We start from the raw sequence: 27622 nt of genomic DNA, 5'->3' as shown, positions 1-27622 counted from the left end.
CCTACCGCCCATTGCCCAGGCAGCGAAGAGGGAGCCCGGTGTGACTGTTTTCAACCCAGGGCCCCGCCCCTGCTCGCTCACCGCCCCCGGGCTGGTGCCAGGCGCTGGGCAGCCAAGTCCTTGCACATGAGCGAGGGGGAAGCCCCTGAACACAATCCAATGGGCCGCTCCGGCCCCAGCTGCTCCATACCCCGAGTCTCGCCTGCCTGCGCCCCGTTCGCAGCCCCGGGCCAGGCGGGAGCAGGCGCCCCCGGACGGTGAGGTTCGCGCAGCGGGACCCGCGGCTCGCTGCCAAAGCGGGCGGGGCCGGGGCCGGGCGGAGGGGACAAGCCGCGGCCCGGCCAGACGCTCCTGGAGGCGTTTCCCGGGAGCGCTGGAGCCGCCGGTGGGGGGAAGAACCAGCCCAGGCTGCCAGCGGCTCCCGCGCCGGGCTGGGGGGGGGGCTGTGCGGGGAGGGGGCGTGTCTGTCCCAGCTCCGCTTAACAGGTGCTGCCCCCCCCCCGCGTCTCTGGCTCGGTGCTAATTTTTGTTGGGGGTGAGGGGGCCGCTAGCCGCGGTGGGACCCAGCCGTACCCCCCCTCAGGACGGAGCGCGCCGGAATCGGGATCCCCCCCCCCAGACCGGGCTGTGGGTGGCGAGGGGAGGGAGTCACAGCTGGGGGGCGGGTCCCCAGTCTAGGGAGGGGGAGACACAGCCCCTCCCCCCCCCGCCAGAGGTTGCGGGTTCCCGACCCGCGGCGGGGAAGGGCGCTGCTGCCGGGTCGGTTTCACCAGCTGTTCCCCCCTCGCCTGTGGGGGGCGCTGGGCTGCGGGGGGCTCGGGAGCGGAGCGACCTGGTTGGTTGTTTAGCCAAGTCTGCCGGGGTCCCCCCCCCCCCGCTGAATGTCCCGCTGGTCTGTTTGAATAGAAACCCGCCCACGGGGTGAATGGCGGCGGGGGGGGCTGTGAGAGTTTGGAGGAGGAGACGAAGCGGGGCCATGTGGCCCCCGGCTCCAGCCACGCCCCAGGCCAGGCCGCCCCGGAGCAGGCGGAGGGAAGTTGGTCTCTCTGCCCCAGGGGCAGGACAAGGGGCCGCGGGTGCAAACTGCAGCCCAGCAGCTGTAGCTGAGATCTCGGGACACTTCCCACGGGTGAGAGCGGCGGGCCCGGGACAGACGCGGGGGGGCATGGAAATGCCTTTGCTAGAGGGTCTGGGAAGGAGGCTGGAGCCCGCTGTCTGGGGTGGGCTGGACCCAGCAAATCCTGCGGCTTGGCGGGGGTTAGACGGGATGAGGCCGGTGGTGCCTCTAACCCCACGGGGCGGTGATTCTAGCGGCAACTGGCCCAGCGAAAAGAGAGACCCTCCCGCTGAGCGGGGGTACGGAGGCAGGAAGGCTGATGGAAAGGAGCGAGCTACAGCGGAAATTCCCACCTCTGAGATGGAAGAAAAATGTAGAGAGTTTAATGTGCTCAGAGCAGCAGGACCGGATCATTTCCATCAGGCTGGATTTGATTTAAATCAAATTGAATTCAGGAAGACTCGATTTAATCATGGATTTCTACATAAAAGTGAACTCTGGCTGGTTGTTATAACCTATAATACATATTCTTCACAACTCAGAGATTTTCACATCTCAGTAGGTTTCATTTGTAGAAGGTACACAGGATACATTTTTAAAAGTGATTTATTTTGAAAACTTTTCCGATTAGTTTACAGCTAGATCAGAAAATGAACAATTGTTTGGTTATTTCATTTACCAAAGGTAATTGAAGCAGATATTTATAAAGTCATTAGGAGAAGAACATCACCAGACAGACATTTAAATTGTTTGATTTAACTAAAACAACAATGTTAAATGTTCTGGATTTTTTTCAACAGCAAACAGAATATTTTAAGAAAACAAGAATTTTTTAATTTAGTTAAACGTTGACTTTTTTAAAACCAGGTTTGCTTTTGTTAATTTGTTTTTAACTAAAATAGTGAAATGAATTTAAAAAAAAAACAACGAACTTTAAAATAAACATTTTGCTGTTAACAAGCATGTTACCTCTGGAGACACAAATGCACAGTCTGAGAACTGCAAAACTAAGCATCTCTGATGGTCTCTTCTAGACTGAGCACTGAGTCCCATTAGGTAGATAGAAAGATTAACCTAAATAATCTATACAGAAGCCCCTGAAACACCATAAAATTGGGTCCCTAATCCATGAACTACTGGAACTCATTTACAAAACTTTTCTTAAACATGACATGAATATATTGTTTCATACTGTAGAATTTATAATCCCTATTCTATGATGAGAGATCTTTCAGCTATAATGTATCTTAATTAAGATTATTTTAGATAGGTTTTTTCCTCAAAAAGCATTTTATCAAAAAAATCCAATTTAATTTAAAAAAATCTGACTTTTTTTTATTTAAAAAAACATTGCTTTTTATCCACCCTGATTTCCATCCCAAATACTGAAAGAACTGACCCAGGAGATTGCTAGTCTGGTAGAAAGGATTTTTAATAATAATTCATAATGTCATACTTATATTTAAGAAATGGGAAAAGAGTGAGTGGGGTAATTACAGATCTGTTAGTCTAACCTGAGTAGTAGGGAAGATTTTTGGAACAAACTATGAATGAAAAAATAATTCAATTCATGGAGGTAAACAGAACAAGGGGGGTTGATGCAACATGTAGGTACCACATGTACCTAGTCTGATTGCGTCAGACTAACCTGATTTCCATCTTCGAGGAAATCATTGATTTTTTTACATACGGAAATGCAGGAGATCTGATATAATTGGACTTCAAGAAAGCGTTTGACAGGGCACCACAAGGAAAATGCTGCTTGGAAACCTATTCGAGTTTGATTTAAGGCTATTTCCTTTGTATATTTTGACATGACGTTGACACTGTGTGTTAATAGTTATAAAGCTTTAACCTTTTGGATCACAATTTGTACTGCCATGAATTATTGTCTAACCTCCCACCCCACCGGTTGTCTGACCCCCCTCCAGGAATTTCCTGCAACTGTGAACATTTAAATGAATACAGATCGAAAACAGCTTTACAAGAAACATCAATATTGTGTCAAAATTATAAAAAAAAAACAAAAATTGACTTCTGCCAAGTGTACATATAAACAACCATTGACAAGTTGCTAAAGAGGTCCCTAAGGAAGGATTTCTTTCTCCTTCATAACTATTCTTGCAGAGGGGGGTCTGGAGTTTGGTATGGAAGTGGCCAAGGCATTGCCAGACAACTAATTAATTCCCCAATGACAATAATTATTTTTAGACTCCATGACTTCTTATACTAGTAACGGGTACAAACATCTCTGCACAAGACAATGATATTGGGACGTTAGTGCGTTAGCTGCTTGCATTTAGATACAAAACACTTGCAAAGAACATCACCCAGGACACTTATGCCATCCTAAGGCTCAACTTGCTCAAGAAATAAAGGTTTTTCCTTGTTTGGGAATTGGAGTTGTTCAGCCTGTGGTGCCTACAGTCTGATCGTCTTTTCCTTGGACGTTACAAAGTAGTTGTATGAAGAAATCCCTAGGTTTGAAGCCCAGGCGCTGATGTTGAACTGAGAGAGAGGCCTGAGTTTTTAAGCTGAAATCACGTTCAGCTGAACTCCGGCTGGTACAACCGCAGCTCCACTTTCCCCTGCACCCTGAGCTAGACCCTTATACCCGTGACTCTGATCTGTCTCTTTTGAGGAGGGAGGCTGCGGGGAGAACAGGCAAAACCTCTCTGTGCCTTAAAAACCCTCCAGGTTCCTCCAAGAGAGACTCGGGCTGCGGTGCTGCAAATAGCCCTGGGCTGCAGCTGGGGCTGGGGGCTGAAACCCACCTCCCTCCCAGGCTGCGGGACCGGAGCGGGGCCAGGGCTGGTTTAGCGCTGTAGCCCGAGCCCCACCCTGCAGAGGATTAGCGTGGCTGACACAACAGGATATTGGGGTTTGACGAGGAGGGGAGGGGTTGTTTTTGTTTTTTGCAGCGAAGTTCCCTAGTCCCTCGCAGACTCTGGGAATGACTTTTTTAAGGCAATAAGCCTAGCACAGCTTCGGACTCGCCTTTCCCTTGGGTGATTTCTGAGTTTTCCCCTCCAATGCCCTTGGTAGCAGCACTTCGTTACCTTTCGCCAATTTCAAGCCGTTCTCACTAAACCAACAAGCACCTTTGCTTAGGGTGAGCTGAGGCTTTTTAAAAGGGTTTCACGTGTTGCAAAGTCAAGTCCTCTCGGGCTAGGAAATGCCAGAATAAACTACACCCCGCCCCCCGCAGGATGCAGCGCCCGAATGACCAGCTGGCTTGTGGCATCACAACCCGCTACGGACAGAGTGCGCTACGGGGAGCTGTTACAGACACCCGTGGGTGTTCTCGCGTGTGCGGCACTGTCGCAATTTGCTACCTCACCTCTGCCATCCCCTGGCCCAGTGGTTACTGGCTGGGGGCGGGGACCGGGTCACTCCTGTCACTAGTTTGCAGCATTAGGTGGACACAAACCAAGCCAGGTGTTTTTCAAATGCTGGAAACTTTCTGCCTGCGCTGTAAGAAGGTCTCTCAAGCTGAAGAGCTTTCTGTGCATTTCAGCGTGTTCTCCAAAGGGAGCCGGGGGCTGCAGGGAAAACAGACAAATTGGCTCTGCCTTAAAAAACATTCCAGTTTCTCCCGAGAGAGGACAGGACGGACGATCTACTTCTCTCTGTGCTTAAGTTTCTCCTTTGACACTTGAGATAGCTCTGGTCTGCAACTCATACATGATACAATTGGGAAATATACCTGGAGACCTTCAGTGGGGCACAGCTTGTTTTGGGATTAAACAGATATTTTAATCCATTTTTAGAGTTGTAGAGAAACTCACTACGATGATGGTGTCATTTTAAGCTCCTCTGTACCAATGTGAATTAACCGTCCTGTTACAAGCGGTAACTCGCACAGGAAGAATAATGAAAGACTCATTCCCTAGGTGGAAGACACAAAACCTGTAGTTACTGCTGAAAGCAAAGACACGTTCTCACATTGATTTGGGGAAAGTACCTGAGCGAGCGAGAGCCGCCTCGGCTCTCTCCCTCTGCCCCGCTCTGTTGCACACGTGAGGAAATGACCGAACTCTCAACCTTCCTTCTGTCTGCAGCGTGTGCTCCACAAATGCTACAAGACTCACCTGCGCTGATGTTCATTGGGTTGTGTATTTCTAACTACAGAAATTATTCTCTCGGGGTGTGTAAGCAAATGAGTGAATGATGCCTGATACTTTCAACCCCCTCTCCCCCCTCCTTTCCCTTGTGATGTGGTAACTACAAATGATACAGGTTGGTCTTTGCTTTCATAAATACTCAGCGCAGGACCTTTTTCTGGATAGTAAAACGGGGCCCAGGCTCTCACTCAATGGCCATATGTGCCTTGTTTTAGTCTTTTCAGGTCTACACAGCAAAACAAAGAAACCAAACCGCCCAGCAGAGCCCAGGATCTGCACACTCAGGTTTGGGGGAGCTCAGGCTGCGGTGCTGAAAATAGCCCTGCCGACCTCTGGGCTGGGGCTGGAGCTGGGGGTCCGAAACCCACCTCCCTCCCAGGCTTCAGGACCTGAGCGGGGACAGGGCTGGTTTTACCACCGTCGCTTAAACCCCAGTCTGCACAGCCCGGCTCTAGCCTCTGCCATCCCCAGCCAGGGTGTTGTGGTTTTGCAGGGGAAAGGTATTTGTGCACTTTCCCTTATGACAGGGTTCAGAGTAGCAGCCTTGTTAGTCTGTATCAGCAAAAACAACTAGGAGTCCTTGTGGCACCTTAGAGACAAACACAGGTATTTGGGCATAAGCTTTCCTGGGCTAAATTTATATCCCTGAGCCCCTGTCACACAGCATCTCGCAGACTAAAATCAAGCATGACTAACTTCAGCCAAAAGAGAATTTTTGAGAAAATTATCAGAGACTGAAAATAGTGGTTTATAATGGAAATAAAAACTTGTGGCAAATACTGTAATAAATTACATTTCACACGAGTAACTGAGATAAGACACAGGGATATCTTGTATACACCAATTAGTTTGGCTAATAGCGCTTAAAAATTAAAAAACCAAATAACACAAATAACCAAATAACACAATAACTGACGCTTCAAACACTTTGTATCGTTTATTCTTAAATATTCCTAGTAGAGATCATACATTACTTTAAATGGCTTAGGCAAGACTTAAGTGGATCTATATTGATTTACACTAAGGTAATGGTATATTGATTTACACTTCGCATCAGCTGAGGCGCTAGTCCTTTGGTGACACATGTTTAAGCATCCTGCAGGATAAATGACTAAAATTCAACCATAAAGACAGATGGGGAGATAATGTTTGTGTTTTGTGTATTTACATATATAGGGTAGAGGTCAACGATGTAATGGAACAGCCCCTGTCTGTGCTGTATTCTGTTAATTCAGCTCAGAAGGACATAAGAACATAAGAACATAAGAAAGGCCGTACCGGGTAAGACCAAAGGTCCATCTAGCCCAGTATCTGTCTACCGACAGTGGCCAATGCCAGGTGCCCCTGAGGGAGTGAACCTAACAGGCAATGATCAAGTGATCTCTCTCCTGCCATCCATCTCCATCCTCTGATGAACAGAGGCTAGGGACACCATTCTTACCCATCCTGGCTAATAGCCATTTATGGACTTAGCCACCATGAATTTATCCAGTCCCCTTTTAAACATTGTTATAGTCCTAGCCTTCACAACCTCCTCAGGTAAGGAGTTCCACAAGTTGACTGTGCGCTGCGTGAAGAAGAACTTCCTTTTATTTGTTTTAAACCTGCTGCCTATTAATTTCATTTGGTGACCCCTAGTTCTTGTATTATGGGAATAAGTAAATAACTTTTCCTTATCCACTTTCTCAACATCACTCATGATTTTATATACCTCTATCATGTCCCCCCTTAGTCTCCTCTTTTCCAAACTGAAGAGTCCTAGCCTCTTTAATCTTTCCTCATATGGGACCCTCTCTAAACCCCTAATCATTTTAGTTGCTCTTTTCTAGTGCTAGAATATCTTTTTTGAGGTGAGGAGACCACATCTGTACACAGTATTCGAGATGTGGGCGTACCATGGATTTATATAAGGGCAATAATATATTCTCAGTCTTATTCTCTATTCCCTTTTTAATTATTCCTAACATCCTGTTTGCTTTTTTGACCGCCTCTGCACACTGCGTGGACATCTTCAGAGAACTATCCACGATAACTCCAAGATCTTTTCCTGACTCGTTGTAGCTAAATTAGCCCCCATCATGTTGTATGTATAGTTGGGGTTATTTTTTCCAATGTGCATTACTTTACATTTATCCACATTAAATTTCATTTGCCATTTTGTTGCCCAATCACTTAGTTTTGTGAGATCTTTTGAAGTTCTTCACAATCTGCTTTGGTCTTAACTATCTTGAGTAGTTTAGTGTCATCTGCAAACTTTGCCACCTCACTGTTTACCCTTTCTCCAGATCATTTATGAATAAATTGAATAGGATTGGTCCTAGGACTGACCCTTGGGAACACCACTAGTTACCCCTCTCCATTCTGAGAATTTACCATTAATTCCTACCCTTTGTTCCCTGTCCTTTAACCAGTTCTCAATCCATGAAAGGACCTTCCTTTTATCCCATGACAGCTTAATTTACGTAAGAGCCTTTGGTGAGGACCTTGTCAAAGGCTTTCTGGAAATCTAAGTACACTATGTCTACGGATCCCCTTGTCCACATGTTTGTTGACCTCTTCAAAGAACTCTAATAGATTAGTAAGACACGATTTCCCTTTACAGAAACCATGTTGACTATTGCTCAAGAGTTTATGTTTTTCTATGTGTCTGACAATTTTATTCTTTACTATTGTTTCAACTAATTTGCCCGGTACCGACGTTAGACTTACCGGTCTGTAATTGCCAGGATCACCCCTAGAGCCCTTTTTAAATATTGGCGTTACATTAGCTAACTTCCAGTCATTGGGTACGAAGCCGATTTAAAGGACAGGTTACAAACCTTGGTTAATAGTTCATAACTTCACATTTGAGTTCTTTCAGAACTCTTGGGTGAATGCCATCTGGTCCTGGTGACTTGTTAATGTTGAGTTTATCAATTAATTCCAAAACCTCCTCTAGTGACACTTCAATCTGTGACAGTTCCTCAGATTTGTCACCTACAAAAGCCAGCTCAGGTTTGGGAATCTCCTAACATCCTCAGCCGTGAAGACTGAAGCAAAGAATCCATTTAGTTTCTCCGCAATGACTTTATCATCTTTAAGCGCTCCTTTTGTATTTTCATCGTCAAGGGGCCCCACTGGTTGTTTAGCAGGCTTCCTGCTTCTGATGTACTTAAAAAACATTTTGTTATTACCTTTGGAGTTTTTGGCTAGCCGTTCTTCAAACTCCTCTTTGGCTTTTCTTATTACACTCTTGCACTTAAGTTGGCAGTGTTTGTGCTCCTTTCTATTTGCCTCACTGGGATTTGACTTCCACTTTTAAAGGAAGTCTTTTATCTCTCACTGCTTCTTTTACATGGTTGTTAAGCCACGGTGGCTCTTTTTTAGTTCTTTTACTGTTTTTCTTAATTTGGGGTATACATTGAAGTTGGGCCTCTATTATGGTGTCTTTAAAAAGGGCCTATGCAACTTGCACGGATTTCACTTTAGTCACTGTACCTTTTAACTTTTGTCTAACTAACCCCCTCATTTCTGTATAGTTCCCCCTTTTGAAATTAAAGGCCACAGTGTTGGGCAGTTGAGATGTTCTTCCCACCACAGGGATGTTGAATGCTATTGTATTATGGTCACTATTTCCAAGCGGTCCTGCTATAGTTACCTCTTGGACCAGCTCCTGCGCTCCACTCAGGATTAAATCTAGAGTCGCCTCTCCCCTTGTGGGTTCCCGTACCAGCTGCTCCATGAAGCAGTCATTTAAAGTATCGAGAAATTTTATCTCTGCATTTCGTCCTGAAGTGAAATGTTCCCAGTCAATATGGGGATAATTGAAATCCCCCACTATTATTGGGTTCTTAATTTTGATAGCCTCTCTAATTTCCCTTAGCATTTCATCATCACTATTACTGTCCTGGTCAGGTGGTCGATAATAGATCCCTACTGTTATATTTTTACTAGAGCATGAAATTTCTATCCATAGAGACTCTATGGAACCTGTGGATTCGCCTAAGATTTTTACTTCATTTGAATCTACACTTTCTTTAACATATAGTGCCACTCCTCCCCCTGCACGGCCTGTTCTGTCCTTCCGATATATTTTGTACCCGGAATGATTGTGTCCCATTGATTGGTCTCAGTCCACCAGGTTTCTGTGATGCCTATTATATCTATATCCTCCTTTATCACAAGGCACTCTAGTTCACCCATCTTATTATTTAGACTTCTGGCATTTGTGTACAAGCACTTTAAAAACTTGTCCCTGTTTATTAGCCTGCCTTTTTCTGATGTGCCAGATTCTTTTTTATGTGATTGTTTATCATCTGATCCGGCCCTTACATTATAGTTCTCATTCCTCTGCTCCTGACTATAACCTGGAGATTCTCTATCATCAGACTCTCCCCTAAGAGAAGTCTGTGTCCGATCCACACGCTCCTCTGCAGCAGTCGGCTTTCCCCCATCTCCTAGTTTAAAAACTGCTCTACAACCTTTTTAATGTTTAGTGCCAGCAGTCTGGTTCCACTTTGGTTTAGGTGGAGCCCATCTCTCCTGTATAGGCTCCTCCCATCCCAGAAGTTTCCCCAGTTCCTAATGAACTGTATAGGCTCCTCCCATCCCAGAAGTTTCCCCAGTTCCTAATGAACGTGAACCCCTCCTCTCTACACCATCGTCTCATCCACGCATTGAGACTCTGCAGCTCTGCCTGCCTACCTGGCCCTGCGCGTGGAACTGGGAGCATTTCTGAAAATGCCACCATAGAGGTCCTGGATTTCAGTCTCTTCCCTAGCAGCCTAAATTTGGCTTCCAGGACATCTCTCCTACCCTTCCCTATGTCATTGGTACCTACATGTACCACGACCACCGGCTCCTCCCCGGCACTACACATAAGTCTATCTAGATGCCTCGAGAGATCCGCAACCTTCGCACCAGGCAGGCAAGTCACCATACGGTTCTCCCGGTCATCACAGACCCAGCTATCTACATTTCTAATAATCGAATCTCCCATTACTAACACCTGCCTTTTCCTAGAAACTGGAGTTCCCTCCCCCGGAGAGGCAACCTCAGTGCGAGAGGCAACCCCAGAACCATCTGGAAGGAGGGTCCCAACTATGGGAAGGTTTCCCTCTGCTCCCATTGACTGCTCTACTTCCCTGGGCCCTTCTTCCTCCTCAACAGCACAGGAGCTGTCTAAGCGGAGGTGGGACAATTCTACAGTGTCCCGGAAGGCCTCATCAACATACCTCTCTGCCTCTCTCAGCTCCTCCAGTTCCGCCACCCTGGCCTCCAAAGTCCGTACATGGTCTCTGAGGGTCAGGAGCTCCTTGCACCGACTGCACACATACGCCACCCGGCCACAGGGCAGGTAATCATACATGCGACAGTCAGTGCAATAAACTGGATAGCCCCCACTCTGCTGCTGGGCTTCTGCCTGCATTGTCTCCTAGTTAGTGAACGGGTGGTTTAAAGGAAGAGGTTTTGAATGTAGTTTGGTTTATAGGTTTTAGGGGGGGGGCACGGGGAAGGGGTTAGGGCTGGCGAGGGGCTCCCACTCCCTTCCCACTCCCCTTCTAAACTCCCTTGCGAAACTCCCTGTTAGCAGCCCCTGTTCGCAAAGCTCCCTGGTCGCTTGTGCGCGGCTTTATAAACAGCAGAACATTTACATGAACTGTAAACATGGGGTATCTCTGTATTCATCGCTCTTTGAAATTTATAGCAAATCCTCTGCCAAGGGTCTAGGCAATTATCTTCTGTTAGTCTGTGTGAATAATTACCCACAATGCTTAGGAAATGGGTCCACTTCAAAGTCTCAATGAGTGCCTAGGGTTTGGCTAAGGACTCCGAGCTGTCACAAGAGTTTCGCCCCTTTCCCGTTAAAGCCACTGGCAATTTGCTTACGGTTCCTTGAGGCTGGGAAGCAGCCGCTCCACACAGGGAGAAACGCCCGAACAAAGCAGCGCCGCAGGTATCGGGGGTAGCCGTGCTAGGGTGTCTACACTACCCACGTTACAGCAGCCGCGGCAGCCCTGTGCTCCGGGCAGTGCGGACACGCTTTGTGGCCGGGGCAGAGCTCTCCCACCGATAAAACCCCCACCCCAGGGAGGGGCGGTAGCTGGAGCTGGGGAGCCCGGCTCCCAGCGGTAACGCGCTGGCTCTAGCCCGGAGCTTTTCAGGTCAGCAGTAAAAGTTTCGTCGCACTGGGTTTTATTTTTCACACCTGTCCCGTCAGGGCCGGCTTTAGGCCAATTCCACCAATTCCCCCAAATCGGCCTGCGCCTAAGAGGGCCCGAGCCCAGTGGCAGGGGCGATGGGGGTGTGTGTGTGGAAGTGGCCGAGAATCCCTTCCCTGGCTAGAGGCTCCTTTTAAATTTTTACTCACCCAGCAGCGCTTTGGGTCTTCAGTGGCACTTCGGCGGCGGGTCCTTCACTCACTCCGCGTCTTCAGCAGCACTTTGGTGGCAGGTCCTTCAGTGCCGCCGAAGAAAGACCCGGAGTGAGTGAAGGACCTGCCGCAGAAGACTAGGAGCGCCGCCCGGTGAGTACAAGCCCCCCCTGTTTTTTTTACATTTCTTTTTTAGTCATCCCTGCCAGGGCCCCATCCAAACTGTTCGAATTGGGCCCCACACTTGCTAAAGCCGGCCCTGTGTCCCATGAACGGCACAAGTTTTCTCCCTGAAGTGGCAGCGTGGCTCCTAACCCAGACCCAGTGCGCAGCTCAGGGCTCCGGGGGGTTGTAGCGCTGCAGGGCGGGGGCGGGGGCTGGGCGCAGCTGAGCGGAAGCGGCTCCTGGGAGGACATTTGCGTGGAGCTGCGCCGGCGGCGGAGGTAAGAACCAGCTGGTCCCGCACCTTCCGCGTACCCGCCCCGTTCCCCGCAGACCTCAGGCCGCCTGACTGCGTCTCCTCCGCTCCCCGGTACCGGCAGCCCGCCCCCGCGGCTTCCAGCCCCAAGCAGCCATGGGGCCTGCAGCCGGCCCTGCAGGTGGTGCCCCCCGTGCTAATTTCTGGGGTGTCTCGTGCGGGGGGGGAGCCTCGGGGGGCGTGGTGGGACCCCCCAGCCGCACCCCGCCCCAGGACAGATCCCGCCGCGGATCAGAATCGGGACGGGACCCCCCCCCGGGCTGTGGGTGGCGAGCGGGGGGAGTCACAGCAGGGGGGGAGGAGGCGTTTGGGGGGGTCCCCAGTCTGGGGGGAGACACAGCCCCCGCCCCCTTATTCACGATGAGCGGCCCCCCTCCCTAGCGCCTTGCGGGTTCCCGACCGCCGCGGGGAAGGGCGCTGCTGCCCGGTCGCCTCGGGGTTCGTCGCGCCGCTTGTTTCTTCCTTTCTTCCTTCCGCGGGTCGCTGGAGGCTGATCGACCTGGTTGCTGGTTTAGCCAAGTTTGCCGCCCCCGCTGCTGAATGCCGCTTCTCTATTTTATTATAAATGCAAATACAGCCGCGGGGGTGCGGGGGTGACTCTGAGAATCTGGAAAAGAGGAGACGAAGCGGGGCCATGTGGCCCCCGGCTCCAGCCACGCCCCAGGCCAGGCCGCCCCGGAGCAGGCGGAGGGAAGTTGGTCTCTCTGCCCCAGGGGCAGGACAAGGGGCCGCGGGTGCAAACTGCAGCCCAGCAGCTGTAGCCGAGATCTCGGGACACTTCCCAGGGGTGAGAGCGGCGGGCCCGGGACAGACGCGGGGGGTGGGGGGCATGGAAATGCCTTTGCTAGAGGGTCTGGGAAGGAGGCTGGAGCCCGCTGTCTGGGGTGGGCTGGACCCAGCAACTCCTGCAGCTTGGCGGGGGTTAGACGGGATGAGCCTGGTGGTCCCTGTAACCCCACGGGGCGGTGATTCTAGCGGCAACTGGCCCAGCGAAAAGAGAGACTGTCCCGCTGAGCGGGGGTATGGAGGCAGGAAGGCTGATGGAAAGGAGCGAGCTACGGCGGAAATTCCCACCTCTGAGGTGGAAGAAAAATGTAGAGAGTTTAATGTGCTCAGAGCAGCAGGACCGGATCATTTCCATCAGCGTGGAGTAGTCAGGAAGACTCGATTTAATCATGGATTTCTACATAAAAGTCCATTCTTGTTGGTTGTTATAAGCTTAATGCATATGCTTCACAACTCAGAGATAGATGCAGGTTTCATTTGTAGAAGGTACACACGATACATTTTGAAACAGTGATTTATTTTGAAAACTTTTCAGATGAGTTTTACAGCAGTATCAGAAAATGAACAATTGTTTGGTTATTTCATTTACCAAAGGTAATTGAAGCAGATAGTTCACCTCCCAATGACTTAATAAATATCTCCAATTCAACAGGTTAATCATTAATATTTGGGGAGTTTTCTTGCCATAGTATTAGGAGGAGAATATCATCAGACAAACATTTAAACTGTTTTAAAACAATGTTAAGTATTCTGGATTTTTCTTCAACAGCAAACATATGCTTATTTTGTTAAATTAAAACATTCATATAATATTTTAAACAGTCAAGTTTTTAAAATCAGGTTTGTTTTTGCTTAAATAGTTTAACTAAAATAGTTAAATGAAATATTTAAAAAACAACAACAAACAAATCATTTTTCCTGTTAACAAGCATGTTATCTGTGGAGACATTAAATCCAGTTTGAGACCTGCAAAACTAAGCATCTCTGATGGTCTCTTCTAGACTGAGCACTGAGTCCCAGTGGGTAGCTAGAAATTTTAACCTAAATAATCTATACAGCAGCCCCTGGAGCCCCAAAAAATGGGTCCCTAATCCATGAAGGACTGGAACTCATTTACAAAACTTTTCTTCAACATGATTTGAATATATTGTTTCATACTGTCGAATTAGAATTTATAATCCCTATTCCATGATGAGAGATCTTTGAGCTATCATGTATCTTATTTAAAAATATTTTAGATTGCTTTTTGAGAAAAAAAGCAATTTTATCAGAAATCCAATTTAAATTAATTTTGTTAAAATCAGATTTTAAAAATAAAAAGCATTGATTTTTATCCACCCTGATTTCCATCCCGAATACTGAAAGAACTGACCCATGGGATTGCTAGTCTGGTAGAAAGGATATTTAATAATAACACAATGTCATACCTATATTTAAGAAATGGGGAAAGAGTGATTGAGGAGATTACAGACCTGTTAGTGCAACCTGAGTAGTAAGGAAGATTTTTGTAACAAACTATGAAGGAAAATAATTCAATTAATGGAGGTAAACAGAAAAAGGGGGGTTGATGCAACATGAGTTTGCCAAAAGTAGATTGTCAGACTAACCTGATTTCCTTTTTTGAGGAAATCATTGATCTTTTACAGGAGGAAATGCAGGAGATCTGATATACTTCAAGCAAGCGTTTGACAGGGCATCACATGGGAAATCATCATTCAGCTTGGAGAAGATGGGGGATTAGTATGAGAATTGTAAGGGGTGTGAGGCACTGGCTAGGGGGGAGAAGGCAGAGGGTTGTGCTGAACTCTCAGACTGGAAGGAGGTTATCAGGGGAGTTCCTCAAGGATCAGTTTTGGGACCGGCCTTAGTCGGTATTTTTTTATTAGTAACTTTGGCACAAAAAGTAGGCGTGTGCTAATTTGCTGATTGTCCCCGATCCGCAGGATCTGAGCTTTGCCGCAGCTCTTAACCAGTCTCCTGCCTGAATCCCTTCAGCACACCAGACCCCTCCACCCCCCAAAGGGTCCCCCGCTTCCTCAGGGTTAGGCCATGGGGCCTCAACACCTGGGAGACTGACCTCCGGGCTGCAGCGCTCCTATTGCACAGCCCGAGCGCTGCCCGGCCAGTCCAGCTGGGGGGAGGCGGTGCCTGCCGGGAGCTGCGCTGCCTTAAGGGTGTCTCGGAGTCGCTAGATGGGACGGAGCAGGACACCCAGGCGGTGGGTGGGTCACACCGGCTCTTGTCCTGCCTCTTTCTCTGGCCCCTGCTCCCCCCTCGGCTCCTCCCTGGCTCCTCCCTCCCGGTGTCCTCGGCGGGTTTTCAGCAGCCGAGGGGGTTAGACCGATCGCGGCCCCTCAGCTGTTTGCAGATGCAGCGATTCACCGAGCCAGGCGCCGGTAACCGGGCTCCGCTTGTGGCTGGGACACGCTCCAGGGAAGGAGGCTGCGGCTGCACGTACCTGCCTCTGCCCTGGCCCCCAGCTCGGAGCTGGGGGGAGGAGGGGGAGACACATGCCCCCCCCATCCCGGTCTCCTTCTCGGGGCGCCTCCCCCGCCCTGCGGCTGGAACTGGGCTCCCGGCTCCCGCGCCAGCGGCCGGGCTGCTTCTCTCTCGCCGAACTTCTGCCGAGTGTCTCAAACCCCGGTCGCCAGCGGCAGCCCCCGGTCACGGGCTCGTTCCCCACCAGGGCCGGGCTGGGGGGCAGGAGGCGAATTGATTTCTGTGCCCAGCGGGGGCTGCGCCTGTGCCCAGTGAGCGGCGTCTGCATGGCCCAGGTGTGGCATGAGCGCGTGCGGGTCTCTGCTTTATACACACGCGTGTGCATTGAGTCCCGCGTGGCAGTGATTGTAAGCAAACGAGGACTGGTGCCAGGAGATCTGACAGGGCCATGCATTGCCCAGGAGGCGGCTTGTGAGAACAGCAGGGCGGACTAAGGGCCACTTCATTTTCCTGCCTCTCCCTGTGAAATCTGTGAAGGGGCAGGACCTGGCTCAGTACTCGTTTACATTAATGTAATGTTAGAGCTTCCCAAACCTGAGTTGTCCTTTGTAGGTGACAGATCTGAGGAACTGTCACAGATTGAAGTGTCACTAGAGGAGGTTTTGGAATTAATTGATAAACTCAACATTAACAAGTCACCAGGACCAGATGGCATCACCCAAGAGTTCTGAAAGGGTTTGTAACCTGTCCTTTAAATCGGCTTCGGTACCCAGTGACTGGAAGATAGCTAATGTAATGCAAATATTTAAAAAGGGCTCTAGAGGTGATCCCAGCAATTACAGAGTCTAACGTCGGTACCGGGCAAATTAGTTAGTTGAAACAACCATAAAGAATAAAAGCAGCAAAGAATCCTGTGGCACCTTATAGACTAACAGACGTTTTGCAGCATGAGCTTTCGTGGGTGAATACCCACTTCTTCGGATGCAAGAGTGGAAATTTCCAGGGGCAGGTGAATATTAGCAAGCAAGCTAGAGATAACGAGGTTAGATCAATCAGGGAGGATGAGGCCCTGTTCTAGCGGTTGAGTTCCTGGGCTGCAGGGTGCCAGCAGCTTCCTAGGGATGGTCGAAATAGGTGAGTGCGACTTATTCACGTCAGTCATGGCTGTACAAGTCCTTTGCTGGGCTCCTCTTTACACAAAGGAGAGAACTATTATGTCCTCTGTGGCTGCAGATGCTGGGCCAGTTTCTCTGGGTCCTGCATTTTGTGAAGTCACTTGCAAAGGAGAAAGTTCAAATTAGAAGAGCAGAGTTTTTCACTCCCTTTGCATCAGTGTTAATGACCATGCAAAGTGCAGGGCACTGGTGAATGTCCCGGCACAGTTAGAAAGGCAGGGGCAGCCTTACATCATACAATGGCAGACAGCTAAACAGTGACACATTTTATAAGTGCTTGTGTACAAATGGTAGACGTCTAAATACTCAGACGGGGGAACTGGACTGTCTGGTATTAAATGAGGATATTGATATAATAGACATCACAGACGTGACCAGTGCCTGTCGTGCTGACCAATACAATCTCGTCCGTTTCCTGGTGTTCATCCTGGCTGGTCCCACTGGTGTCTCTTGTCTCTTACTTAAACTGTGAACTCTTTGGCTACGTCTACACAGCAGCTGGCAGCCAGCCTGGGTAGACAGAGTCATGCGAACAGGGCTCGAGCTAGCACGCTACCAGGGCCATGGAGCTGTAGTGACTCGGGCCATAACTTGGCCCTCAAGCCCACCTGGCCCCAGGTGGCTCGCTGGAGTCTCCTCTGGAGCTGCAAGGCCCACATGCTATTTCCAGCGTGCTGGCTCGAGCCTCGCTGCTGTGAGTCTGTCTGCCCGGGCTGGGAGGCTCCCTGCAGCTGCAGTGTAGCCGGTCCCTGGCCCCACCGGGCACGTCTTCTCCTGGGTGTGCCCAGTGCAGCGCGGCCCTGGTCCGCGATGAGGTCCTGAGGCCCGACCACAATATTACTGACCAATTATCCTGTACAGTGATGCAAGCGGCTGAGCTGGCCTCTGTTCCCAAGCGGCTCAGCTTGCCGGGGTTAATAAGGACGGTCTGGACTTTCTGTGCGACACCCCTGCAGATGTATGTGACGGGATTACGTTATTTATTTTAACAAGCAGGTCAGAAGAGGGTCTGAAAACCAACGAGAGACATGGCAGCGCACAGCAGCGTGTGGATATTGGCGGGATTTTTTTCCGTTGTCCTTGCGGCAGGTAAGCTGAACTATCTACACTCTTGCTACCTTTATACCAAACTGGAAAAAGTCCGACTGTTTCCCCGAACGTCTCTGTAGCTTTTCAACCGCTCTCATCTGCAGTGTCCCTGACATGCAACCCCTGGGTCATGGGTAGGGAGGCTCTGTGCTGATAGATCTCGTTGCTGCTAGGGTGGGACGCCACGCAGCAGGGCAGCTGCTCCCAGAGCTGGCTCCGTGCTGTCGCTATAGATACGTGAATGCACCCAGTCCTGCTGCCTGCCCCTCTGTACCCAGCCAGTGCTTGGGCTGTGGGTTCAAAACCCAGCCTGAGAGAGTTGTTTGGGGGGGGGCTGTTCTCACTCCCCATCACCTCCCCCCCCCACACACACACCCCGAGCCTGGCTCTAGGCCAAAGAATGAAAATGGACCCGTACAGAATGGGGGAGGGGGGACGGTGGAGTCAGTATACGGAGCAAAGCACACGGCGAGATCTGGCTCTCAAAGGACGGAGGGGAAACAGAAGCCTCAGTACAAACTTCTCTTCCCCGGCATTTTGAAAATTCAGCCCTTTGTCTGTCCACGCAGGTAAAACGTCCGCCCTTGTCCCCACTCGCACCTACACGGCCTCCGTCCAGCACATGCTAAAATGATTTTCCTTGCCCCAGCCTGGCAGTCCCTGCACCTCTCCCGGGCGGCTCCTCCTCTGCTGCCTCAAGTGCAAGGCCCTGCACAATTCTGTCCTAACCCACATCATGGAGCCCAGCCTCATTGAATCAACCCCTACTCCCAACTCCTGCTCCTGGTGCAGCCTGGGCAGTTAATTGTCCCACCAGGCCACTTTAACCCTTTCAAGCCTCCCCCCATAATCCCATTACTGCATATCTCTTCCATTCCGCCGAACCAGCCTCCAAGGTGTAGGAGTTTTATCCATTATTAATCCTGGTTTATGTAACGCTGCCTTAGAGACTTACAGGAATACTAAGAAACCCCTTTGTTTGAATCCCAAAGGAAGCTGCTCCCCTAGGCGAGACACCTGTAGCTTCTGGGAAACTTCCCTGCGTTGAGAAAGCGGGTACCAGAGTTCAGATCCCCTGTCTAGCTGCTGCTCCTAGTCCCATGTACGTACTGCCCAGTGCCAGGAGCCCCAGCCTCTGCAGGCAGCTGCCGCCTGGCCCCACCACAAAGACTGAGAGGAAGGATGGTCTCCATTCTAGATGAGGAAGTGAGGCGCAGCTTAAGTGATTTGTGCACAAGGTCGCACACAGAGTTTGTGATAGAGCCAGGAATGGAGCCCAGATCTCCTGTGTCATAGGCCCCTGTGTTAACCACAAAGCTGGGGGGGTGGCAGGCAGGCTCCGCTGGTGTCAGGCCTGCAGAGGGGCTAGCAATTACTCCAGGGTCCTGTCACTCAAGTAGTGAGGTCCCAGCATAGGGCTCTGACCATCAGGGGCTCAAACCCGTCGGTGGGTCGGGAGGGAACGGGATGGTTGCAGGTGATTCACACGGTGCAAAGGCCTCTTTACAGGAGGTGATGGACTGAACTGTGATGAGCTGTACATCCTGGTGGGATCAGCACGCTGCACACAGCAGGCATTTGTTACATGTTTAGCTTGTATAACCGAACAGGGGGGAGGCGGGGTTGTGTGATGCATCCCTATCTGGTCACGCCCCACAGGTGGAGAATCTGTGACAGCTTCTGCTGGGGAGCCTGGCTCTTGACAGCTTCTACTAAAGACTCCAATGCTTTTTGCTCTGAGGTCGCTGATTCAATCCCTGTCGTCAGCCAGCCTGGGAGCTGTCACGCTTGCAGCTGTCCCACCGGGGCATGTTTAAAGGTTGGGAGGGGGGCTTAATCCTGGCAGACGTGGGGTCCCGGGGGCAGGGGGAGTGCAGTGGGTCTGGACACAAATAACTGACTGAGATGGCACAGCCTCCCACGCCCTTCAGGAGTAGCTTTTGCCGGGTGCAGGTCTCTTACTCGCTGTTGGCCTCAGCAGTGCTGGGTGTTATGGGCTGGTCCATAATGCACGAATGTGTGACGATGGATCTGCTCCCAGCCGAGCCTCTGGGGTTGCCCTCTGGGTGTGATGACAGTGGGGGACCTATTGCTGTTGGAGATCTGCCAAAGATGGGAGCTGAGCATTGGCGTGTTACCGACGGCGTTGTGGACAAGAGGAGGATGGAAAGGAACGCGGGAGCCTTTCTCCTTAGCTACGTCCTCCTGTGCTTTTAACGCTCTGGGTGGACCAGGGCCGCCCAGAGAATTCCGGGGGCCCGGGGTCTTCGGCGGCGGGGGGCCCTTCCGTTCCGGGACCCGCCGCCAAAGTGCCCCGAAGACCCCCGGCGGGAGCCCCCCGCCGCGGGTCTTCGGAGCACTTCGGCGGTGGGTCCCGGAACAGAAGGCCCGCCGCCAAGACCGGGCTGCGCTCGCGGCGGGTCCCGCTTCTCCCCGGCCCGGCTTCTCCGCCATGCCCGCCCGGCCCGGCCCGGCCCCGGCTTCTCCCGCCCACCGGCGCGCGCCGCGGCCCGGCCCCGGCTTCTCCCGCCCGTCCGGCCCGGCCTCGCCCGCCATGCCCGCCCCGGCCTCGCCCGCCATGCCCACCCCGGCCCCGGCTTTGCCCCGGCCCGGCTTTGCCCGGCGGCCCCGCCGCCGCCATGCCCGCCCGGCCGCGGCCCGCCGCCCCGGCCCGGCCGCCCCGGCCCGGCCGCCCGCCATGCCCGCCCGGCGCGGCCCGGCCGCCCGCCATGCCCGCCCGGCGCGGCCCTGCCGCCCGCCATGCCCGCCCGGCCCGGCTCCGCCGCCGCCCGGCCCGGCTCCGGCCGCCCGCCAGGCCGGCAACGGCCCCGGCCCCTTACCGAGCGCGTCGCCCGGGGGGCCTGAGCCCTGTCCCGCTCAGTGCCGCGTGGTGAGGCGGGGCTGGGAGCGCCCCGCCGCGCGGAGGCAGCTGCCCCGCCCCCTCCCCACGGCGCTCTGAGCGGGGCGGGGCTCAGGCCCCGTTGGAGCTCCCAGCCCCGCCCCCTCCCCACGCGGCTCGGATCGGGGCTCAGGGGCTCGGCCGGAGTCTCGGCGCTTCATGCGCCGAGGTTCCAGGAGAGGGGCGGAGGCGGGAGCCTCCGCTCTTCTCTTGGGGGCCCCTGCGGAGCCCGGGGCAAATTGCCCCCTTTGCCCCCCCTCTGGGCGGCCCTGGGGTGGACGGGTTGTGTCCTGAGCCAACTTAGCTGCCCCTGAAGGTTTTGTTCTTGGATTCGCCTTAGAATGAGCACGTGATCCCAGCAGCCACGGCCCCAGAGGCTGTGTCGCTTGGCCAGGACAATAGAAATGGTTTCAGCTGCCTTTGAGTGATGCCATGTTCTCCTCCTCTCTCAGCCGGTGACCCTGTCAGAATTGAAGCGGATGAAGGTGAAGACGTGCTCCTGCCCTGCATTGTCGAACGTAGAGACGCCGACCGTCTTCCAGACCCTACAGTGAACTGGCAGCGGTCAGGGAGTGAAGTCGTGAACAGCTACTACAATGGCAAGAACCACCCGGTGTATCAGTCTGGACGATATAAGGGGAGAACGGAGTTCGCTTCTCAGGGATTGTCCGAGGGCAACGCATCTCTGCTACTGAAGAATGTAACCCCCGCTGACTTTGGGAACTACACCTGTCATGCTAGTTTATATGAGAACAGCCCCCAAACTTTACAAACTGTCCTGCTGATGCAGAAAAAGACCCAAGGTAGGTCAGCGACATTCCCTTATCAACTGTGACGTGACGTTTGTCCTTTCAGTGAGGAGCCCACGAGCCCTTTAGAATAATTTTGAAGCAGGAGCCTGCTGTGAGAAGTGACATTAAGAGAAGCATCCTGGGGATCAGTTTTTTCTCTTATTGCTCTGTATCTACTGTGATCTGTTTTTAGAAGTAGAAATGGAGCTTTAACTGTCAGTGCCATGATGGGAGCAAGGAACTGTAGATCGAGTTGGGTTCTTCCTTCTCTCACTACATCACCAGTAATAACGACACTGCAGGCCAAACGATGCCCTCTTTTGATCCCCTGTAACCCCATTAGTCTTCAGTGGAAACGTTCCCGTGTAACTAAGGGCACAGTATTGGATCTCTATTTCTGGTGATGTTTGAGGCGGGAAGAGCCCAGCTTGACTCTCAGATCCCAGGATGAGTTTGCAGAGTCTGTCTCTGCCTCCAGTGGGTTTTCCCTACTGGCAGACTCCGCAGTCCCTGTGCTCTGAGGAGTGCAGTGTCTGGGATTGTGGTTGGTTCTGTAGGTGGGCAGAAGATGATAGAGCGTCTCCTAGCATAGCTTTCTGCTTGGCCATGGGCACCAGGCCAGACACAGTGTGGTCAAAAATGTGCTTTTTCAAGCCATCTTTCGGATAACGTACTCAACAGGCCAGAGTTGCAATGACGCATTTGAACTCCTTCTGGTGAGACAGGAAGCTCAGTCAAAGGTTTTCAGGGTTTGATTAATGTAGAACTTAAGGAACTTTTATCGATAAATTGAAAGAGAAATAAAAAGCACCAATCCCAAGTTCCAGGTGTCCTGTTCTCTCCATGTTTGTGACCCTCCATTCCCACCAGCGGGCTTTCCTGGTGCATTCAGGAAACCAAATTCTGGAATCTGTAACCTCAGGACTCCGGTTTATTAAAGGACATGGGTGTGTGTGTGTGTGGGGGGGGGTGTTTCGGATCCTGTAACTTCCGTGCTCCAACTCTGCCAGCACACAGGGGTTCTCCGGCTCACCCTGCTGCAGCTGCCCACTCTAACCAAACTTCTTCCCCACCCCATTAGGAACTTTGCTCTGGGTCACGTAATTGCTCTGCCATGAGTCCATCTGCTACTGGCCCCCCTGCGATGAGCCAGACCCTGGCTGTGTCTCAACCGGCTGCTCTTATTGCTCCCCAGCTGGACGTCTGGTGTCCCTTCTTCTCTAGCATTTCCTGCCCAGTGCTACCACCATGTACCCCGTCTTTCCCGTGCAGTCACTCCTGATTGCCCACCTGTGGGTTTTCAGCCCAGGGCCCTTCTAGCAGAATGCCTGGCTGTATGGTGCAAGCTGTAGTAACAGCTAATTGCCAAAGGGAGGGAGACAATGCCAGCTTACGTAATCATTTTACTGTTTTGCAGGTACAAACGTTCCAGGAGGACGTGAAAACCGGCTCCGCATTCTAAGCATTTGTGTCCCATTGAGCGCACTAGTGATTCTTGTAGGGGGTTCTGTAGGATACTGTTGGTGGAAAAAGACTATGAAGTCTAAAGCAGGTATGTGCAATAGTGTATGTTACAAGGCTTTTTAAAAATCAATTTTCATTACAATGTCAAACCAGTAAAGAGAAACAAAGATCCTGTTAACCATTATATCCCCTAGGTGGCAACACAAAACTATTTGCAAAATAAGGTTTTAACCTATTTCTTCCTGAGACAAACAAATCTTAACATTTGCCCCTCGGACAGCTGGACCGTGTGTTACTAACACAAAGCCCAATAAAGGCAGTGACGCACTGTGGCCTAGTGGAAAGAGCACCGGCCTGGGACTCGTGAGACCCAGATTCTATTCCTGACTCTGCCACTGGCCTGCTGGGTGACCTCGGGCAGGTCATGTCCCTGCTCTGTGCCTCAGTTTCCCCATTTGTAAAGTGGGAATGACACTCCCTTGTAAAGCACTTGGAGCCCTCTAGCTGAAGAGCCAGGTGTATTCCAGAGCTGGATAAGCCAATATCCAAGGCAGCTACCATATCTTACCCATCAAATCCCCTGCCTCTGAGCCTGCGATTCCAGCAAAGCGCTGGCAGGAGCTAACGGGGCTCGGGGGTGGCTTTGCCGTGGGACCCGCGCAAGGGGCAGCTGGAGCAGCCCACGAGGCAGAGTGTGATTTTTGCTCCGAGGGGAAGTATCCAGTGGCAGGTCTGCACCTGGGGCAGGTACTTTCCCAGCATGCTGGCAGAGCGGCGTTGGGTTGGGCTATGGAGGGTGGATGCAAAGCTCACTCTGTCTACTCCACATTCTGTCCCATCCGCTTGCACCGTGGGCCACGTCCCAGCTCCCCGGAGGCTGCTCTCCTCACCACGCTGCTGCCTACGGTCCAGGCAGCTGGACACAGGATTAAGGAGACGACTTACAGTTTAAAGAATCCGGTCACTGACCCTCCCCCAACCCCTCTGACCAGCCCTGTGCAGAGACATGTGACTGGATTAGGAATCGGGTTCTATCTGGATGGGGGAGAGAAGTAAAAATTGTTTGCTGGAGTTACCCAAAGTTCCTAAGGCTTCGCTGATTGACACGTTCAGCCCTCGCGAAGGCTGGAAATGTGCTGGCTGCTGCTCTGAGGAGCTGTCGCTCCCTAGTCCGCGCTGGCTAGTGCCTGATGGGCCTCACTAAATGTGCTTGTTCTCCCGTTTCCTTCCCTACCCGCATCCTGGATGTCGGGCTCTTCCTGGGGGCTGCGAGAACCCAAAAGGCTCCTGCGGCCGATGTGTGTGCAAAGCTGCACGCTCAGCATTTCTTTCAGCTCCGGTTCTACCATCTAGTGCAGGGCCGCCCAGAGGATTCAGGGGGTCTGGGGGCAAAGCAATTTTGGGGGCCCCTTCCATAAAAAAATGGCAATACTATATTCTCATGGGGGCCCCTGCAGGGCCTGGGCAAATTGCCCCACTTGCTCCCCCCCCCACAGGCGGCTCTGGGAAAAATAAACCTTCCGCATCTCAGCACAAACCCAGTTTTGAGAGAACTTCTTTACAAGGTATCACTGGTTCTCAGAATCAGCTAGTGCTAAAAGGCACTAAAGCTCATTAAAAGGGTTGGGCAAATATTTTCCATCAAAACTTTTTTTGAATCGGAAACTAGAGGGTTTTAAAACAGAAAAAAATCACGGACAATGTCTGCTTCCCTTCAAAATTTGTTTTTTTTATTTTTTTAATTGAAAAGCTGAAATTAGTCTGCCAAAACCTGCACATGGTTTGGGGTTTCAGAAGTGTGTGGCCAAATATTTGCTGCTTGCTGTGTTTGATTGTTTAAAGAAACAATAAAAAAATTCTGCTTTAAAAAAAAATCCAAAACTTTTGAACCACCTCAGCTTGTGACCAAATGTCTGAGCCCATCCAGTCAGGGATTTTTCCAGGTTTCTGATACTCTGCTGGCTTCCTTGACTCATATCTGTCTCCATAACTTTGGGTTCATTTAGCTTAGAACATAAGAACAGCCGTACTGGGTCAGACCAAAGGTCCATCCAGCCCAGTATCCTGTCTACTGACAGTGGCTGGTGCCAGGTGCCCCAGAGGGAATGAACCTAACAGGTAATGATCAAGTGATCTCTCTCCTGCCATCCATCTCCACCCTCTGACAAACAGAGGCTAGGGACACCATTCCTTACCCATGCTGGCTAATAGCCATTAATGGACTTAACCTCCATGAATTTAATCTGTTTCCTAGACACTGGCTCCATGGGGTACCTCACAAACTGGAGACGGTTACTGTGGGTTTGTCTTTAGTATAGACTATGTACATACTCCCCGAACTGAGCATTTGAGCTTGTTCCAGAATCTGGGATGAGCCTATGTTGTGAAAACTGAAAAGCTCAAAATAGCACATGCATGTGAATGGACACAGGGTGCTAAAATTAAATTAACCCAGGGGGGTCTCAAACTGGGGGTCTGGACCCCTCAAGGGGTCACAAGGTTATTACTGGGGGTTGTGAGCTGTCAGCCTCCACCTCAAACCCTGCTTTGCCTCCAGCATTTATAATAGTGTTATAAATTAAAAACACTTTTTTATATATTTAAAGGGGGGGTCGCACTCAGAGGTTTGCAATGTGAAAGGGGTCAGCAGGACAAAAGTTTGAGAACCACTGAATTAACCCCTCTGGAGCCTCAGGGAATGCAGGGGAGGGGGGTCTCCCTTGGTAGGGTTGGGAAGGATATTGCTCTTCTCAGGTGATCCTTCCCCCAGTGGCTAATTTTAAATGAAGCTACCCTCCCCTGACGGGAATCTCCCTATGGCACTGAAATTACATATAGACTATAATTTGGCATTTGAGAAGTGAAAGGGACGGTAGCCCTAATGGAAAAGCTCACAGCTTGGCTCGTCTGCAAGCCTCAAACTGCTGAATGAGCTTTAGGGTAGGGAAGGCTGTGCCTCCCAAACAGCCTGGCCCTGCCCCCTATCTGACCCCCACCCACTTCCTGCCCCGCCGACTTCCCACCCCCCTCAGAATCCCCGACTCATCCTGCTCCTTGTCCCCTCACCATCCCCCAGAGACCCCACCCCATCACCACCCCGGGACCCCACCCCTGCTCCCTGTCCTCGGACTGCCCTGACCCCTATCCACCCCTGCTAAGTCCTGACAGACCCCCTCCAAGAACGCCCACAATCCAACCCCCCCGTTCCCTGACCGACCCCACCTTTGCCCCCTCCCTGTCCCCGGGACTCCCTGCCCCTTATCCAACCCCCTGCCCCTGGCCCCAGCCTCTTATCCCCAGCTCCCCGCTTACCTCAGCGTGTTGTATCCAGGAGCGTCTCTGAACAGCTGCAGCCTGGCTCCGGCGGGGCCTGAGCTCCGCCCCGCTCAGAGCCGCGTGGTAAGGGGGTGGGGCTGGGAGCTCAGCCCGCTGGAGCTCATAGCCCTGCCCCCTTACCACACGGCTCTGAGCGGGGAGGAGCGCTGGCCCCGCCGGAGCCAGGCTGCAGCTGTTCAGAGACGCTCCTGGATATGCTGAGGCTCCGGGAAAGGGGCAGAGGCGGGGTAGCCGGGCCAGGAGCCTCACCCGTTCTCTTGGGGGCCCCTGTGGAGCCTGGGGCAAATTGCTCCAGTTGCCCCCCCCACACACACACACCCCCCAGGCGGCCCTGGTCAAGTGTTTCATGGCTTGTGTTTGGCCTGTACTTTCAGGTGATGCGGAAGCAGCTCCGGAAATGGAGGAATTCACACGCCCCAGAAACTCAGAAAATACTTCAGTGACACCCCTACACTGAACTGGTACCACGACTCTGCCCTCCTCTGCTGTGACTCGCCACCCACAGGCTCAGCTTCTCTCTGAACTGCATCCTGCAGTGCAGGGCTACAACAAGGAGTCCAGTGGCACCAGATCCCTCCTTCTTTTTGTGGCTACAGACTAGCAGGGCTCCCCCCTGATACCTGCAGGGCTGCTTTATTCTGGCGTTTCCCCCTAACCTGACCCTGCTCCACTTTGCAACCTGGGAACCCTTTTTAGGTGAGACCGATAAGCAGCAGGCTCAACGAACTGTAAACCAAGCTGCTCATTGTTGTTTGAACGGGAAAGGGTTGAAATGGGTGAAAGGCAGGGAAGGAACCCAAGGCTGCCGTGCACTGGGAAAGCTGGAGTCTAGCAAAGTAAACAGTGAGCTGGAGACTGTGTTTCTCTTCGATAATACACCTGGCCGACCGGCCTCCGTACCTTACTGGAGTCTGTGGTCATTGGGGGTTCTCCTGGGGTTTGCTGTGTCAGCGACCTGCGCAGAGCCGGGCCAGCACACAGAGGGAACATGCAGGCAGCCGACTGATAGCAACATTGAGCAGAGCACCACACCGGTAGCGTCTGACAACACACTCATTTGCTTACACACCCAGGGAGAATAATTTCTGTAGTTAGAAATACACAACACAATGAAAATCATTGTAGATGCGTCTTGTTGCATTTGTGGAGCACACGCTGCAGACAGAAGGAAGGTTGAGAGTTCGGTCATTTTCCTCACATGTACAATAGAGCAGGTCAGAGGGAGAGAGCCGAGGCAGCTCTCACTCTCTCAGGTACTTTCCCCAAATCAATGTGAGAACGTGTCTTTGCTTTCAGCAGTAACTACAGGTTTTGTGTCTTCCACCTAGGTAATAAGCTAATAACACACGAAGTGTCAACGTCATGTCAAAATACACACAGGAAAGAGCCTTAAATCAAACTTCAATAAGTTTTCAAGCAGCATTTTCCTTACTTTGCCTATCTGTAAATTTGGATTATCATGGATGGAAATAGTTTTTCATTGGTTTGTGTGTGTGCAGTGAAACCATGCCCATTGACGATTACCAAGACAAATCTAATCCTTACCTGCCTAATTATGTTTAAAAAGAAAGGTTTAAAAAGCTGAAAGACGTGTACGTAAGATAGTTGGACTCATTTTGAAACAACTTTCAA

The 27622-nt window shown here is 51.5% G+C and overlaps 1 protein-coding gene across 6 annotated transcripts; it reads left to right on the top strand.

Annotated features, from left to right (window-relative positions):
• The first annotated feature begins 144 nt into the window (after positions 1-144).
• LOC120396852 (myelin-oligodendrocyte glycoprotein-like) lies at positions 145-27622 on the top strand. Of its 6 annotated transcripts, none has more exons than XM_039521982.1 (5): positions 145-257; positions 17408-17500; positions 20852-21202; positions 22608-22742; positions 26365-27622. In XM_039521982.1, exons 2-5 carry the CDS (start codon positions 17440-17442, stop codon positions 26445-26447), a joined length of 630 nt encoding a protein of 209 aa, XP_039377916.1. In that variant the 5' UTR covers positions 145-257; positions 17408-17439; the 3' UTR covers positions 26448-27622. The 6 variants fall into 6 exon arrangements, with proteins under 6 accessions (XP_039377916.1, XP_039377927.1, XP_039377914.1 ...); XM_039521993.1 differs by lacking the exon at positions 145-257 and adding an exon at positions 11297-11324; XM_039521980.1 differs by lacking the exon at positions 145-257 and adding an exon at positions 11925-11976.

This window comes from Mauremys reevesii, linkage group 1 (genome assembly GCF_016161935.1).
Source record: "Mauremys reevesii isolate NIE-2019 linkage group 1, ASM1616193v1, whole genome shotgun sequence".
Lineage (NCBI taxonomy): Eukaryota > Metazoa > Chordata > Testudines > Geoemydidae > Mauremys > Mauremys reevesii.
Note: the sequence above shows the minus strand (reverse complement) of the source record. Positions and strands in the feature narration are given on the sequence as shown.

What these genes read in the sequence shown, in the direction of transcription:
- LOC120396852 (XM_039521982.1), top strand. Translation starts at nt 17,440, where the DNA reads ATGGCAGCGCACAGCAGCGTGTGGATATTGGCGGGATTTTTTTCCGTT. An exon ending in TTCCGTTGTCCTTGCGGCAG is followed by an intron (nt 17,501 to 20,851) that starts GTAAGCTGAACT and finishes CTCCTCTCTCAG; the next exon opens with CCGGTGACCCTGTCAGAATT. An exon ending in GACTATGAAGTCTAAAGCAG is followed by an intron (nt 22,743 to 26,364) that starts GTATGTGCAATA and finishes CTGTACTTTCAG; the next exon opens with GTGATGCGGAAGCAGCTCCG.